The sequence below is a fragment of the Grampus griseus genome (genome assembly GCF_964374135.1).
Source record: "Grampus griseus genome assembly, chromosome: 19".
Taxonomy (NCBI): Eukaryota; Metazoa; Chordata; class Mammalia; order Artiodactyla; family Delphinidae; genus Grampus; species Grampus griseus.
In genome coordinates this window covers 16,318,737-16,336,696 of record NC_139013.1, presented here as the reverse complement: position 1 = coordinate 16,336,696, position 17,960 = coordinate 16,318,737, and the positions used below count along the sequence as shown (strand labels likewise).

General features: G+C 39.8%; 1 protein-coding gene and 1 long non-coding RNA gene across 2 annotated transcripts in view; one reads left to right on the top strand and one right to left on the bottom strand.

Moving 5' to 3' along the window:
* The window catches only part of LOC309836505, a 35,327-nt gene extending 27,433 nt beyond the window's left edge, over nucleotides 1-7,894 (bottom strand). The window contains exon 1 of the long non-coding RNA XR_014298156.1: nucleotides 7,672-7,894. This is a non-coding gene — a long non-coding RNA (uncharacterized lncRNA). The remainder of the gene's footprint in view (nucleotides 1-7,671) is intronic.
* Nucleotides 7,895-8,479: 585 nt separating this feature from the next.
* LOC309837228 (uncharacterized protein) lies at nucleotides 8,480-17,655 on the top strand. Its single transcript, XM_082677650.1, has 5 exons — nucleotides 8,480-8,735; nucleotides 9,347-9,422; nucleotides 13,658-13,778; nucleotides 14,023-14,118; nucleotides 15,406-17,655. Exons 2-5 carry the CDS (start codon nucleotides 9,414-9,416, stop codon nucleotides 16,890-16,892), a joined length of 1,713 nt encoding a protein of 570 aa, XP_082533776.1. The 5' UTR covers nucleotides 8,480-8,735; nucleotides 9,347-9,413; the 3' UTR covers nucleotides 16,893-17,655.
* Nucleotides 17,656-17,960: the final 305 nt, after the last annotated feature.

Genomic DNA, 17,960 nt, shown 5'->3' with positions numbered 1-17,960 from the left:
TCAGGCAAGGGAAGTAAAAGCAAAAAAAATAAACAGTTGAGACTACATCAAACTAAAAAGCCTTCTCACAGCAAAGAAGCCATCAGTAAAACTAAAAGACAACCTACCAAATGGGAGAAGATACTTGCAAATGATATATCCAATAAGGGGTTAATATCCAAAATATATAAATAACTCATATAACTCAAAAACAACAACAAAAACAAACAACTCAAAAAATGGGCAGACGAGTTGATTTGACATTTTTCCAAAGAAGACATACAGATGGCGAACAGGCACATGAAAAGATGCTCAGCATCGCTAATCACCAGGGAAATGCAAATCAAAACCACAATGAGATGTCACCTCACATCTGTCAGGATGGCTATTACCAAAAAGACAAGAAATGACAAGTACTGGAGAGAATGTGGAGAAAAGGGAACACTTCTGCACTGTTTGTAGAAATGTAAATTGGTGCAGCCACTATAGAAAACAGTATGGAGATTCCTCAGAAAAAATTAAGAATACTACCATATGAACCATCTAAGTCACTTATGGGTATTTATCCAAAGAATGTGAGAACACTAATCAAAAAAGATATGCGAACCCCCATGTTCATTGCAGCATTATTTACAATAGCCAAGACATGGAAACAACCTAAGTGCCCATCAAAGGATGAATGGATAATGAAGATGTGAGATACACGCACACAATGGAATATTCATACTACTCAGCCATAAAAAGATGAGATCTTCTCATTTGGGACAACATGGATGGACCTTGAGGGTATTATGCTAAGTGAAATAAGTCAGACAGAGAAAGACAAATACTGTATGACTTCACTCCTATGTGGAATAAAAAAACTAATAAACAAAAACATAATAAATGAACAAACCAAATCAAACAAAAACAAATACATAGATACTTAGAGAACAGAATAGTGGTTACCAGAAGGCACAAGGGGGAGGAAGGGCAAAATTGGTAAAAGGGATCAACAGTATGGGGACAAAGGGAAAATAAATGATTGCATTTATATGGAATTCCCAAAATAGACAAATCTATAGAATCTTAAAGTAGATTAGGGTAGGGAGGATGGGAAGATTGGATAGACTGGAAAATGAAGAAGCATATCAGATGCCTTTCTTTCTTCCTTTCTTTCCTTCCTTCCTTCCTTCCTTCCTTCCTCCCTCCCTCCCTCCCTCCCTTCCTTTCTTACTTATAAAGTACCTTCAATACCCCAGTACTGATCTTCATGTTGGAGATGCATTGGTGAAAAGAGACCTGTATTCTTTCAGTAAGTTTCAATCAAGTGCTTGCTGACAAATAATAAACAAACCATAGTGAATTACCATAGGAGTAACAAAAATTGATGAGTGTTGGGTGAATAATTAAAATAGGATGGTATACAGAGGGACTAGATGGCACCTGCAGAGAGAGTGGTGAGGAACGACCCATTTGAGGTGACAATAGAGCAAGGATCTAGAAGACAAGATAGAACAGCAGTGAGGTCATGAGGAGGAGCCTCCAGGCAAAAGGCTTGTTTAAAGGCTTAAAGATGCACAAATGTGGCTTATGAGAGGTAGAGAAGGCAGGTCACTGAATTAACATGTGTGTCCTTGTGAGCAAGGAGAAGCATGGAAGGAGGCAGAGCCAAGTCAGGTAGGCCTGTATAAGCCAACATAAAGAATTTGGATTATATTCTTTGAGAGATCAGAAGATATTAAAAGATGTTACAAAATGGAATTCTATTTATGTAGTTTAGAAATCATCTAATTTCTGTATAGAGAATGGACTATATGGATGCAAGCGTGAAAGCACAGGACTGGTTAAGCAGTCCTTGCAGTGCTTCAGGTGAGAACTGGATGCAAATAAATGAAGGCTGAGGCCCCATCACTTTGAGGCAGCATTGAAAACAACACTGTCTGCTGGAATGAATGTGCAGGGAGGGTAAGTGAGGACAAAAGAGGGATACAGGAAAATGTCTGGATGTTCAGCTTTGTCTGGTGGGTGGATGGCGATTCCATTTGCTAAGTGTGGGGGCTTGAAAGAGGAGGAGAATAAGGAGAAAATCAAGATGTCTGTGTGGGCCCCATGAAGCATGTGGAGTTTGAGTTGACAATGAACAACCAAAATGAGCTGGGAGGTAAAGAGCTAGATGTATGGATAGGGAGTTCCAGGGAGAGGCAAGGCTGGGTTATAGATAGACTGGGGAGGCTTTTTTTAAAGGATGAGTTATAAACACATGGAAATGCAAAAGAAAACATGTAGGAAATGTGGAAATGGAGGCCAAATATGGTCTTGGGTCCCTTTAACATTTAGAGATCAAAGGAGAGATGAAGAACAAGCAAAAGAAACTGAGAAGCAGCAGCCATTAAAATAAAAATTAAGAAAAATGTAGCGTCATAGAATCAAGAGAAGAGACTGAAGAATGAGGAAGTTGTCAATTGTGTCAAATGCTAACAGGTCAAGAAGCATAGTGACAGAAGAGGGGCTCAGATTTAGCAATGTGGAGATCACTTTGACCTAGAGAAAAGCAGTCTCAGGAAAATAATAGGAATGTTCTCTGATAGGACATAGTTGTGGAGTGAAAATTAAAGAAAATTAATATAGAAAAAATTTCCAAGAAGCTTTTCTACTGAGAATAGAAGTGGTGTACTTGCTGGAGGGGGTTTTGGGAAAAGAGAGGGTTTTTAAAAGGTGAACTATTCTAGGTGAACTATTCTAAGCATATTTTTAAAAGGTGAACTAGTCTAAGCATATCTGAAAGATGATGGAAAAGATCTAGTAAAGGCAGAAAAAAATGTTGATTAAAGACAGAGAAGGGATAATGGCAGGAAGCACATGTGTTCCTATGGATATTATTGTCTCGGGGTCAATAAAGGTTATTCTTAAGAAAGAATTTTCTAATAGTGATGACCCAGAGTCGTAAAGCTTGAATTATCAGTAGAGCACGGTGACACTCCATAGAATAAGCTCAGTGAGATGGCAGCTGTGTTTGTCAGGATTCTCCAGTGAAAACAGAACCAATAAGGGGTGTGCGTGTTTGTGTGTTTGTGTGTGTGTGTGTGTGTGTGTGTGTGTGTGTAGATCAGATAGGTAGCTACTTAGTTAGATAGACAGAGACAGAGATACTTATTTTAATGGACTGAGTTACACAACTTGGGGGGATGGCAAGCCTTAATTCTTGCCAGCAGGCTGGAGACCCAGGGAAGAGTTGAAGTTGCAGTTTGAGTCTGAAGGCAGAAATCCTTCCTCCTCAGGGTATCTCAGTCTTTTTCTCTTTGGATCTTTGACTGGTTGGATGAGGCCCACCCACATTATAGAGGGTAATCTGCTTTACTCGAAGTCTACAGATTTAACGTTATATGTTAATCTCATCTAAAAAATATCTTCACAGCAACATCTAGACTAGTGTTTGACCAAAAATCTGGGCACCATAGCCTAACCAAGTTGACACATAAAATTAACCATCAGAGCAGGGTACATATAACATTTACTGAGTACCAACTTTATGTCTGTCACAGAGAACATAAGACAGATAAAAGAATGTTACTGGGATTCCTCCTTCACTGAACGCTGACGAAGGTGCTGTGGCAGAGAGGGTTCTGGAAATAGGACTGAGTTTAAGTTGGGAGGATCCTCTGACAGTGGAACCAAACTGGGGGTCCTCTAAAACTTGGACCAGGGCAGCTTCTCAAGGGCACTGATGAAGAACATTATGCTCAACTTCTTTCTGACAATGTCCTTGTGTCCTTTTCCCCACTTAAGGAATGTGCTGAACCAAAAGATGCCTCAGTCCCCCCTAGTAGGTACAGATCACTACAGCCTCAAAAGATGCACCAGAGGAATCTTTCATGCCTTTAGTATTGCCTTCAGAAGCATTTCTTAAATGACAGGGACCCACTGGCAGCTCACAGGAAACACCCTTATTTCTGTTTGTGGCCCTAAATCCCCACTCAGTACAGGTAGCCCAGAGCCCCACATGCCCTTTCCCTCCTACAGTTTGGATGGAAGAGAATACACCGAAAAGGGGTTCCAGAAACAGGTAGGTCCCTTCACCAGTTACCTGAAATCTTGGAACTAGATTCTAAAAAGCTCCAGACTTCCTCCTAAGGCCAAAACATGGAATAGAATAGCCTTCATAGAGGCGCTCTGTTGGTGTGTATTAAAGAAGCCTAGAGACAGGTAAATTCTTTGACCAGTAGCATAGAATCTAGGGATTTACCACTTAAAAAAACCAAGTACATATGCAATGATGTATGTACAAGGATATTCTTCACAAACTTAAGTAAAAACTTGAGCACAAAGCAAATGTTCATCAAGGGGAGGGCACTTAAATCTATTACTGTTATGATTCCTGATATGGAACTGTGGACATTCTAATGATAATGTAGGTTGTATGTTGTTAGTATTGTAAGACATTCACAATGGATTGAGTGAAAAAGAATATGAGCGTACACGTAAAATAAATCTGTATTTTAAAATAAATGATACCTTTCTCTCAATAGATTAGCATAAGTCACTTTCTATGGGTAAATAGAATGAGTTAAAATTTTCTTTTTCTAAATTTTGCAATAGTGTTTATTGAAGTTTTGTAAAAAGAACAGTGACACTTTACTTCCATCCACATACTTTCCCAGACTGACATACATATTGGACTTCACCTCCCGTAAGCCTTTTTTTTTTGAGAAATCATGCAAAATCAATAGGAAAAACTTGAGCTCTCTACCTAGTAAGCCCCCGAGGGTATTCTCAGCCTTAAAGTCTAAATGAAACCCCTTCTTATGGAGCTAAAGCAAGACTTATTCCAATTCCTCCATAATCTAAGAGGGAGGAAAGGAAGTGAGATGGGCACCCTCCTCCCCATCATACCCAGACAGTGCCCTTGATACCCGTCCTTAGTTTTCCTCAGGTAACCCAGCCAACCTATCAAGCAAAGTCTTTATACTATTGTCAAACGTATGCACACCTGACACTTCATACTGAAGTGTCTGGTGTTACCTGATACTAGTCACATAAATAATCAGAGATGTGGGATATCAGAGGTCCTCTTGGACAGAAGGAGAGAACACAAACGTATTGTTGGAGGCTCTGCACAGGTGCTACATTGGGCATTCCAGGGTCAGGCTTAGGCCAGACTGGGAATGGATAGGTCTTCAAACCAGTGACAGGAGAACTAGGACTAGGCTCTTGGATTTAAAACTTTGGTCCATATTGGGATGTGTAGGCTTATTACAAAGTGATAGATGGAGAATGAGCCAGGAACGAGGACAAAGATTTCTAGCAGAGGTCTCAGCAGGAGTTTCTCCCTATGGCAAATACATATAATTTTTTTTGATGTCTCTGGAAGCTTAGAGTTCCAAACTTCCTTATCACCCTGAGTCTTGGAACAGTTTCAGCATCAACATGAACTGGCTTTTCTTCTCCCAGTTCATATTCTTTTTTTAAAAAAATAAATTTTATTTATTTATTGGCAGCATTGGGTCTTTGTTGCTGCACGCGGGCTTTCTCTAGTTGCAGTGAGTGGGGGCTACTCTTCGCTGTGGTGTGCAGGCTTCTCATTGCTGTGGCTTCTCTTGTTGCGGAGCATGGGCTCTAGGCACAAGGGCTTCAGTAGTTGTGGCACGTGGGCTCAGTAGTTGTGGCTCATGGGCTATAGAGCGCAGGCTTAGTAGTTGTGGCGCATGGGCTTAGATGCTCCACAGCATGTGGGATCTTCCCGGACCAGGGATGGAACCCTTGTCCCCTGCATTGGCAGGCGGATTCTTAACCACTGTGCCACCAGGGAAGCCCCTCCCAGTTCATATTCTAAAATGCGCCCTTGAACAGATAAATTCCAATAGCAAAATCATTTATTGTAAATAATGCCTAATAGAAAAGGGAACGAAGGCAGCTCAGGGCTAGTGGAAGGCGGAGGGTTCAGTATGGCATGTAAAGTATTTTCCTGTCTCCTTATTGATCTCTCTTGGCCCTATTTTCTTTCTCAAGTGACTGGCGTATTTGTTTAAAACTGGTTTACTTATGCCCGAGTCCCCAGTCCATCTGCCCCTGGATTTCTTTTTCTTAGTCTTGCTATTCATCAGAGTGCCTCTATCCTTTCTGTTAAAAATGCAAATCATAAAGCACTCACATGTTAGGGGTTCAGCTTTGAAGTAATGTTCCTTAAGCACTGGTCATAAATAGCTACTGAAATAGAAGCTATTGAAATAGCTTCTCACCTCTGCCCCCAGTCACAACTAGTCCTTTAATGTTAACCCCCCTTCCCCATGAACTTAATTTATGTCCCAGACATCTGAGGACCCATAATGGGAAGGCTTCATAATTCTTCCAAGAAGCTCATGAGGAAAAGTAGCAACAATGAGGAATTCCTATATAAGATTTTCTGGAAGGACTGAGCAGGGACTTTATGTCTTGGATTTAGTTTAAAGTGGTTCCAGAGTGGTAGTAATCCCAGATCTTGTCTGAAAATAAAACTATATAATCTCTAGAAAAGAGAGGCACTTTCATCCAAGGATATTGGGGAGCCCAGTAAAATCTCTTTTCAAGGACTGAGTGGCACACAGATAACCAACCAAAAAAGGAAACAAAGCAAACTGAGTAAAGAAATTAAAAAATAAATTTACAAAGGTTCATAAGATCCTCAATTATTGGTATTATCAAATGCATATTATGAATCAACTGTGTCTACCATGTTACAAAAATCTTTGAAAAACTGAAAATTAAAAAAAAATCCCCTGGAAAGGGAATTATGAATGTTAGATAAATAAGAATAAATCACCCAGATTGCAATACAGAGACTGAAAGATGGAAATTACAGAGGATAGAATGGAAAAACCTACCTAACAGCTAACTGGAGTTCACAAGAAGGGGAGGGGAGCAGAGGCAATGTATGGAGAAGAAAAATTTGCTGAGCACAAGAAGATGCCACTTCACAGATTCAAACTGCTCAACAATCCCAAGCAGGAGAAAAATCAAAGAATTTCACACTCAGAAACATTATGCAAAAACTGTAGAAAACATATTTGGTTACCGAATCCAGTTCAATGCCCAGGGTTCTCAGGGGAAAAATTTTAGTATCCTAGTCTCTGCATTCTCCCTTTAAAATCTTGCATTTTTCTGTGTAACTTGTATTTTAATATTAAAAAGGTCATTGTTCTAAAAGAACATTGACCAAGAGATGTGCAACTCTCAGAGAAGGAAATACTAAAGCCAACAGACAGGTGAAAAGATTCTCAATCTTATTAACAATAAAAGAAATGCAAATTTAAGCCACAATAAGTTATAATTTGACACCTAGCAGATTTGTAAAATTTGAAAGTTTCACAAAAATCAAGTGCTGGCACTAACAGTTGCCAACCAAAATAACTATAAACTATGGCAGGAGTACAAATTGGTACAACTTTGAAAAAAATGTCACTGTTTAATAAAGACATAAAAAACATAAATGGGAATATACTTTGCACTGGCAAACCTTTCCTTGTTACATACTCTAAGCCTTGAGAGGAATCCAGCTGATGCCACAATGTTTTTAAAAACCACTGCTGCTATAGGGACTGAATACCACACTCACAAGATATACCAAGGTGGAAGCATTACCTCGTGAATCTTATGCATATAAGTACTTCATATATGCAAGAAAATTCATAGTGATACTATTTATAATTTTTAAAAAATAAGTAAAATTTAACTTACTTTAAAAAAAAGTAAAGGCAACAACACAAACTCACAACAGTAGAATGCTCTGGCCTAGATACATCTTTGTCCAGGGCCCGTGTGGGTGGGCTGGGCAGTCAGAGACTAAGAAGCGCTTCTGGGGCCGGAGGAGGGTCAGAGGAGTGTTTTTTCCCAGGATTGAGGGTCTTGGTCCTCAGTGCCCTCACTCGAGTCTGATAATCCTGAGTCCTTCGAGGACGTGTAATGCACATCACAGCGGCAGTCACTGTCGTAGCGAAGACGTGACCCCTCGAACTTCTGGGAAGTGTCATTGGTCCGCAGACAGCTAATGTAACAGCCCGGACACAGGGCATTTGGGAAAATACAGTCCTGGGCAAGTGGGCGCCAAATACTCAAGACCTATACAAGCTGGACAGCGTGACAGCAAAGTTTTGGATGACAGGAGACCTTTGGCTGGTAGAGGCCACTTCGTGTCCCGCATTAGCAAGGCTGCCCTTCTCCGGGCCGGACAACACCTATGCGAGCAAAGGAATGACCCGAAAGACGTTTCGCGGCCGCATAATTTTCTGGGAAGTGTAGTTTCGCGGTTCGGGCGCCATTGTCTTCACAGTGCATCTAGACGGCTGCCGTTGGCTCCGGGAAGCAGAGTTTGCCAGAAACGACTGTTGTCCTCCCGATACTTAGCGTGTGTGTCCGGTGGAACAGCCCTGCTGTGTAATTTCTCACACAGCCCAGGCTGTGGTCTCGCGGTGCGCCGAGATCGCGCGGTCGCAGTGCCTCCTGGGAAGTGTGGTTTTTTGGGAGGCGACCGTGCGACGCACCGGCAACTTTTGTATCCGACGCGTAGGAATCTGAGAAGTGCAGCCAGCCGTGGACTCCGCTTTTGGCCCGCCCCACGGTCGTCTCCGGCCCTGCAGCGGAATTCTCGGTCCTGGAATCGCGGAGGACTCTGGGCAGCGCAGTTCCCGCAAGGCGGGAGGCCATTGTCCGCTGCAGCGATCCGGCGCGTTAGGTACAAGGAGGTGCCCACTGTGGACGGCCGCGCCCGGCTTCGGTGCTGGCGGGCTCCGCTGAGGTTTAAGGCAAGTGTGGGTCCCGGGAGGGCCGCCGCAGGCCTCGGGCTGATGGCACCCGGGCGCTGGGCATGGCAGCCACAACGTCGCTGGTCCCAGGGTCTGCCCCGCGGTGTGAGCCCAATAGGCCCCTAGCTTCTCGGGGCCTCTGTCATGCTTTGTAAAAGGGGAGTAAGGATGGCGCTTACCTCAGAGCTGTTGCGAAAAGGAAAAGGGAGAGCCAGGGTGCGTTGTACGCACTGAAAGAAAACGCCATCTACATTAAAAAAAAAATCCAGTGTGTAAACCTTGAACAAATTGCTTTAATATCGCCGAGTTTCAGTTTTCTCAGAGTTTAAAAAAAGAAATCTGGAATAATGTGAATGCCTACTATGCATAGTGGTGAAGACCGAAAAAGCTCTTATTTAACAGTGTTATTACTGTTGTTTTATGAGTTTGTCACTTATGTATATGATAGTTGATTTACACGCAAATGGCACCTGGTTACCTCTTGCCTAGGGAAAGGTTAGAGCCCTAGAAAGTGATTCCCAGTGTGATTCTCCATGCAGGTGTGTCCAGAGCTGCAAGATAAGCCTGATTTTTCATGACTGCTTTTTCCTGTCCTTGATCTGCCTTTTCAGGCACTGCCCTTCTATAAGAAGAGAGCCTGGAAAGAGGACTGTGTTGACTTTTGGAAATTGCAGAGTCATGTTTCAGGTAAGTTGGTATGTCCCCAAATCTTCCTGAAACACCTACTTATCAGGACTCCTGAGTGTTTGCTTTGCCTTTCCTACCAGTTCCCACCTCACAGAGTCCTTTTAGGGACTGGATCTATGATTCCTTTCATTATAGCACAGGATGTAGACTGCAGAACTCCAAAGTACTGTCTTCTCTCAGTGCTTCTGTTTTCTACCAGTTTCTTGCTAGAAGCCTCTGAAGAGTCTTGAGCAAAACTTTTTTTTTAAATTACAATTCAAAGTTCAAGTTTGGAATTATTTGCTTTGTAGTTGTCCAAACTGTATCATGTGGTCTCAGTTAATGGTGTATGTCAGTCCTTTCAGTTGTTCAAGTCGAGAGGTTTGGAGTCATCCTTGAGATCTCCCTTTCTCTTATAACTAACATTCAAACACTCTAGTTGGATCTAAAATATACACAGTGTATCTACACAATCTGACCATTAGTTACCCCATCACTGCCACTACCACTGCCACCCTGGTACAAGCCACTTATATTTTGCAGTAGTCACCTTGCTGGATTCTCTGCTTCTGCCCTTGACCCTCTTCAGTCTCTTCTCAATACAGCTGTCATAGAGATCCTCTTGTTATATAATATCCTGTCATTCCTCAGCTTAAAACTCTTTGGTGGCCCTAACTCATAATAGAAGTCAGAGTTGGGTCGTGACATAAAAAGCTTTGTACAGTTAGGCTCTCTTATTACCTCCCTGATCTCATCTTCCTTCTCTGTCTCTTTGTTCCCTGTGAGCTCCAGCCACACTGGCTACTGCCTCCAGGCCTTGGAATCTGCTGTACCATCTACTTGGAATATTCTTTCCCTGGATATACACAAGCTTGCATTCTTACCTCTGTATCTCTGCTCAGGGGTTACTTTCTCGGTAAAGCCTCCCTGAACACCTATTTAAAATTGCAGTCACCTTCTGTCGACTGTCACTTCCACTCCTCCATCACTGTGTTTTCATAGCACCTATCACTCACTAGCTGATACACTATGTGTTTAGTATATGCATACACTCATCGTTTGTCTCCTCCCACTGGAAGAGATTTTTTTTCTTTTTTGTTGACTGTTTTATCTTCAGTGTCCAGAGTGGTATCTGGCATAAAACAGATGCTTAGTAAATAGCTACTGAGTGAAAGAGTGATGAGAAAATGATGGGACAGAATCATGGCGTGGAAGTGAAGCCTGCACAGGAGAAGGTATGAGTGGCAGATGTGCGTGTTGGGCAGAGTCTGTTTCTTGGGTATATTAGATAATTAGAATTGAAAGAACTTTTTTTTTTTAAGTAAAAGCTAAAGTGAACTAATTGCCAAAATCACTCATGGATTCATTTTCTAAACACATAATGAAGTACCTGTTAGGAAGACTCTTACATAGGTTTGGGTGTACACTGACATGCAGGATTTCATGATCTCGTGCAATACTGTCCAAGAGAACTTTCTACAGTGGGGGTAGTGTTCTATTTGTGTACTGTCCAATGTGGTAGCCACCAGTGCCGTATGACTATTGAGTGCTACAGTGACTGAGGAACTGAATTTTTAATTTTATTTTAATTTTATTTTAATTAATTTAAATTTATATAGCCAAATATGGTGGCTACTGTACTGAGCAGTACAGGACTGGTAGAAAAGTAAGAAAGCATAAGAAATTAAGGTATTTATTTAATATCCTAAGTTCTGGGGACAAAGGTGAATTAACATCCCAGGCTGCTCAGGCAATTGAAGGGGAAGAAAGAGTTGAAGCATCCCTGGGGAAGCAAGGCTGGAGTTGTTTCAGTGTCTCATAGTACCAGGGCGGCAGAGGTAGAAGTGAAGTTATACCAAACTGAGAAAACACCTTGCATGTAGGTAGAGAGGCCCAAGAGTCTTTCAAAGAAGTGCAAAAATTTTGTACAGCAGTGGTTTTCAAAATAGGGTGACTTTATCCCCCTTAGTCCCACTCATAAGGGACATTTGATAATGTCTAGAGACATTTTCAGTTGTTATAACTGGGGGTGGGGGTGGTTAAGGGGAGTTGCTACTGGCATCTAAAGGGTGGAGGCTAGGGATCCTACTAAACATCCTAAAATGCACAGGACAGCTGGCACAATAAAGAATTGTCCAGCCTAAAATGTCAGTAGTGCCAAGATTGAGAAACTCTGATTTAAATAAAGATCAAAGAGTATCTATTAGATTATGTGAGGTTTCTTCTCTAGACTATTAATACAATGATATTCATTAATATCAAAACTTAAAATGTAAAATATCTTTGCATTGGTGGAGTAAAACATAGTGTTTTATTCACTTAATGTAGTGTTGATTTTTAAATTTGGCTTATCATTTGGGATTTTTAAAAGCTAATCATTTAAAGACCACTGTGGGGGGCTTCCCTGGTGGTCCAGTGGTTAACTTCACCTTCCAGTGCAGGGGGTATGGGTTCAATCCCTGGTCAGCGAGCTAAGATCCCACATGCCTTGTGGCCAAAAAACCAAAACATAAAACAGAAGCAATATTATAACAAATTCAATAAAGACTTTAAAAATGGTCCACATCAAAAAAAAAAATCTTAAAAAAGAAAAAGACCACTGTGGAAAATAGGAAAAGATGGAAATTTTCTCAGTTCATATGATAAGGCTAGCGTAACCCTAATACCTGGCTAAGAGTAAATACAAGTGGAAAAAAGAATTTTCCCTGGTGCCAAAAGAGAGACCTTCTCCCCCTCCCTTTTCTTAGAGTGTTTCCTTGAGAAAAATCTGTAATTGTATATCCTTTCCCTCTCCCTTTGAGATGCTTGTTCATCTTTTTCAAAGCTAAATAAGCCTCTGCCAGTTTTGCAAAGCATTAAACTCTTTCTTAAGGGCCTTGGAGCCATCTCTTTAAAATGGAAACATGAAGGAAGATGCACCCCTACCTCCCTATCTGTATGGGAGTTTAGCCTAGACTCCTGGCTGCAGATTCTAACTACTTGCTTGTCATAAAGATATGAGTTTCAAAATTTTTCTTTGGGATAAAGGCAGTTAACACAGATGACTACCCCAATTACCAGGTGAATTTAGGATGAACTGTGTGTAGCAAATGATGCTGTCAAGTCCTCTTACTTAAGGACAAGTTATCATTTACTTTGAAAACATGTGTAATGGATTGTATCTGCCTGAGTTTGTAAAAGGGTGAAATTTCTTTCTGTCCTTGGAGTCTCATTAGTGGTTACCTGTGAAGTGCATTATAGTCTGGTTTAGTGCTTATTCAGTAATAAAACTGTTTTTTTTTTTTAAACTGTAGAGAGGATTTTCTGCTTGGTAGATTTGATTTTTAATTATTTCCCTAACACCTGATGAAGGTAAATTCCCTCCTTAAAACCAAAGACCAGTGTCACTGGTGAACACGTGTATTAATAAAATATCCAAATAAAGTAACAGAATATTGAATCTACACTTGGAGTGAAAAATTTACAATAGCCAAACAATGCCTATTTCACCAGTGAAAGGTAATAATAATGACATTTTAAATGCATACTTTGTTTGCACATATTTTAATTTGACTAACCAGTAAGCTATTATTAAACATTAAAAATTTTTCTAAAATTTTGCTATTTTAAATAATACTGTGAATGAGTACTATTGGGAAGAAATCTATTTTCTTAGAATATTTTCCTTGAAATGTGTCTTTTTTTTTTTTCTTTGCCCTTCCTTTAAGGTTCTATTCAAGGACTACCTATGACATGAAACCATCCTTCAGTCTTCTTGCCCAGGGGTCTCAAATTATTTTAATTATAGATTATGAATATGAGGTTTAATTATGTACCATAAATATTTTTGCTTTTTGTTTATAAATTGGTTATGAATGTGTCTATCTTTAATATAAAGGTGTCTTTTTATTATGAACCTATTGGATTCTTTTTTTTTGAACCTTAATTCATGTTCTTTTACCTGGCACGTAAACTATAAAAAACAGAGCTAAGCACTTGACTATACGCCAAAAGTTGAATGCTGATTTTGAAAAATTTTATAATTCTATTCCCTACTCTCCTGAAGCAGAGCTCTTATATTTATCTCTTATCCTTATTGTATAACAATGCCAAGCACATAATTATCCAATTATTACTTAACTTAGATCAGATTCCTGATCATTGTCACAACTGCTGAATCTTGTTCCCTTTCTTCCACCCCAGGGTAATTTTACCTCTTAACCAGTGACAAAAGAGGCCAGGGCTATGGTTGAGCCTAAATGTGTTTGCTATTTCAGGTGACATTTAGTGATGTGGCCATAGACTTCTCTCATGAAGAGTGGGGATGGCTAGATCCTACTCAGAGGAATTTATACAAGGATGTGATGGTACAGAATTATGAGAACCTGGTATCTCTAGGTAAGCATATTTCTGCCTCCACCCCAATGAGGGAGATCTTTCTTCTGCCACTCCAAATTGCTAGAGATCCTCCTTAGTAAATGTTCTGAGGAAATGTATAGCTCTGTTGTGTCCTGCCTGAAGCTTATCTTCCCGTTTCAGTGAACATCCTTCAGACCTTTCTTCGGTCCCTTTTTTGATGAGTCTCTCCTCCATGAAGGCCACAGCTTAAACAATGTTTGTTCTATATTTTTCCTGTAAGCAGGTCTTTCCATACCTAAGCCATACGTGATTGCTTTATTGGAGGATGGCAAAGAACCTTGGATGGTGGAGAAAAAGCTGTCGAAAAGTTTGTTTCCAGGTAAGTCATGGTGAATCAGGCAAAGGAGATCTTTGTTTAAAGATGCTTGTAGAAAGTATGGAGGCATTTTAGTATATTTTAGGGATACTGTCATCAGAGATTCCAAATGTAACAAAATTGAGGGATCCTTAGCTTAGATTTCAAAACAACCATTCCTCTATCCTAAATTATTATTTTTCTGTATTACTCATGTCATCTCATCAAAAGTGGAGGGTTTTGGCGTCATAATAATTCAAATTGTTATTTATTTGAAATGAAAATAAGGCAATTATTCTTTTTGAGTCCACTTAAGGAAAAATATACAAATGGTTTTAGGCTGAAAAAGCAGAACTTCAAAGAACAAATATGAACATAAGTGTTAGAGGAAGTAAGGGATATATAAGAAGGTTTCTGAGAACAGTATTTTCTTTATTTTTTCTTCTGGCTGCGTTGGGTCTTCATTGTTGCATGTGGGCTTTCTCTAGTTGCGGTGAGCGGGGGCTACTCTTTGTTGTGGTGCACGGGCTTCTCATTGCGGTGGCTCCCCTTGTTGGGGACCACGGGCTCTAGGGCACGCGGGCTTCAGTAGTTGTAGTGCACAGGCTGTAGAGCGCAGGTTCAGTAGTTGTGGTGCAAGGGTTAGTTGTTCTGCGGCATGTGGGATCTTCCCAGACCAGGGCTCGAACCTGTGTCCCCTGCATTGGCAGGTGGATTCTTAACCACTGTGCCACCAGGGAGGTCCAGAACAGTACTTTTTAATGTCAATAAATATGATTTCACACAGATCCTACATAAACTCACAAAGCTTAAATCTTTCTGAGCCATAAAGAGTATTTAGATTATTTTGTTTTCATTGTAGCTGTTTAGCACAGTGCTATATATTCTCCATATTAAGCATACTAATCTGACAGCAAATTTAGATTAATCAAACGTTGGAGAACCAAGGCTGTGTGAGATAAAATGTAGTCTTTCACATAAGTATAGGCACAAAATGTTGGCTTGGGATCCAGAATGCCTTCTGCATTTTCTTTCTGATAGTTTCCTTTTTTCCCCCAAAACTGATTGCCTATGTTAACCCATTTCCCTTATTATACTCTGTTCCTGCCTCGGTGAGCTGTCTGTATTCTCTGTGCTGCATTTGAACTTTGTTCAGAAATCATTGAATATATGAGAGTTGTCAGAGCCATGTGTCTTGGGGGTTAGAGGGGAATGACTTTATTTTTTATCCAGTTCTCCTATTTCTACCATAGAAGTTTCTTTTCAAGAAGTTCAGTAAAAGCAGTGTTTTGCTGTCTTGATATATTACAGATTGGAAATCAAGATGGGAAAGCAAAGAATTATCAACGAAGGAAGATATTTATGATGAAGATTTTCCCCAAATGGTAATAATGGAAAAAACTATAAAACAAAGTCATGAATTTTCAAATTTTAACAAGGACTTGGATTATATAGAGAAGTTGGAGGGGAAGTGTGAAAATCAGGTAGAACATTTCAGACCAGTGACCCTCACCTTTAGAGAAAGTCCCACCAGGGAAAGTGTTTACAAATGTAGTAAGTTTAGAAGCATCTTGCCTTTAAAGTTTATTCTTTCTGAACCACAGAGAATTTCTGCTGAAGGGAAGTCACATAAACGTGATATATTTAAGAAGAGCTTACCAGCAAATTCAGTTATAAAAAATGAGAATATCAATGATGGAAAGAAACTTTTGAATTCTGATGAAAGTGTGGCAGCCTTCAGCCAAAGCAAATCTCTTACCCTTCACCAGACTTTTAATAGAGAGAAAATCTATACATGTAGTGAATGTGGGAAAGCCTTTGGGAAACAATCAATCCTTAATCGCCATTGGAGAATTCACACAGGAGAGAAACCCTATGAATGTCATGAATGTGGGAAGACTTTTAGCCATGGCTCATCCCTTACTCGACATCAAATAAGCCACAGTGGAGAGAAACCTTACAAATGTATTGAATGTGGGAAGGCCTTTAGCCATGTCTCATCACTTACTAATCATCAAAGCACTCACACTGGAGAGAAACCATATGAATGTATGAACTGTGGAAAGGCTTTTAGTCGTGTTTCACATCTCATTGAACATCTGAGAATTCATACTCAAGAAAAACTCTATGAATGTCGAATATGTGGGAAGGCCTTTATTCACAGGTCATCTCTCATTCACCATCAGAAAATTCACACTGGAGAGAAACCTTATGAATGTAGCGAATGTGGAAAAGCCTTTTGCTGTAGCTCACACCTTACTCGACATCAAAGAATTCACAGTATAGAGAAACAATTTGAATGCAACAAATGTCTGAAAGTCTTTAGCAGCCTCTCATTTCTTATTCAGCATCAGAGTATTCATACTGAAGAAAAACCCTTCGAATGTCAAAAATGCAGGAAATCCTTCAGCCAGCCTGAATCACTGAATATGCATTTGAGAAACCACACTAGATTGAAACCTTATGAATGTAGTATATGTGGGAAAGCCTTCAGTCATAGGGCATCCCTGTTTCAACATCACAGAATTCATACTGGAGAGAAACCCTATGAATGTATTAAATGTGGGAAGACCTTCAGCTGTAGTTCAAACCTTACTGTACATCAGAGAATTCATACTGGAGAAAAGCCATATAAATGTAATGAGTGTGGGAAAGCATTTAGCAAAGGCTCAAATCTTACTGCCCATCAAAGAGTACATAATGGAGAGAAACCCAGTAGTACAATAAGTGTGGAAAAGCCTTTAGGCCATATAAATCACTATACATGTGAAAGATCATATAAGAGAGAAACTGCATAAATGTAGAATTTGTCATAATATACTGTAGCCATAGATCCTCCCTGATTCAAAATCAGAAAATCTATACTGGAGAAAATTCTTATGAATGTAATGAATATGGGAAACTCTTTAGCAATGATACAAGCCTTATTGTCTATCACAATTCACACTGTAGAGAGACTATATGAAGGCAGTAGATGTGGGAAAGACTTTAGCCAGCATTAATCCCTTAACTGACATAAGTAAATCCACACTGGGGAGAAACCCTTTACATGTTACAAGTACGGGAAAGACATTAGGTGATATGAATCTCTTAAAAAACATTAAACACATACAGGAGAGAAGCAATATGAATATAAAAATTGTGGGAAGTCCAGTTAAAATGCATCCCTCATTTTACATCAAAGAACTCACACTGGAAAGAAAGCTTATGTAAGAAATGTAGCAAAGTGTTCACTAAGCATTCTTAGCTTGCTAGACATCAGAAGATTAACGTTAGAAAAACCTGAAGGATTTAGGAATTATGTGTAAGTCTTTCTTTGCAATGATGCTAATTTGTAAACAATTCTACAGGAGAACAAACAAGCATATTATAAATGAATATGCATATCTTATAGTAGCAGCATGCATTTTACTCAAGAGTTCTACATAGAAATTATCTTTAGCTAATGGGCATGTGAAGATATTTAGTCACCCAGTGGATCCAATAAATGTTATAATTGAAAATTAAAGTTGCAACAGAAGTAAAAAGTGGTGTGAATAAAATTTTTGGTCTCTAGTAAAATTATTTTGTATATATTGGACTCTTTCACTGACACACTAATATTTCTTACAAAATTTTCCACTACTTTCCTCTTGAAGAATTAGGATCAGCTTTCCTATATAGCCTTCAGTGGGAGACTAACAAACCTAGAAAAAAATGGCCTGATCTCTGAGCTAAGAATGTCTCTATTTTGATAAGGATAATCCACAGTCCATTTCCAGTTGGCTTAATTGACACATTTTAATTTTTACAAGTGCTGTGAGAACATAACCAAGAAACTATACATACTATGAGGGATTAGAGCAGAGAGGATGTGCTTTTTAATC

Bases quoted from the DNA above. Each gene is read 5' to 3' on its own strand.
- LOC309837228 (XM_082677650.1), top strand. The intron at 13,779-14,022 runs GTAAGCATATTT...TCCTGTAAGCAG, and splicing joins TGAGAACCTGGTATCTCTAG to GTCTTTCCATACCTAAGCCA. The intron at 14,119-15,405 runs GTAAGTCATGGT...GATATATTACAG, and splicing joins GTCGAAAAGTTTGTTTCCAG to ATTGGAAATCAAGATGGGAA.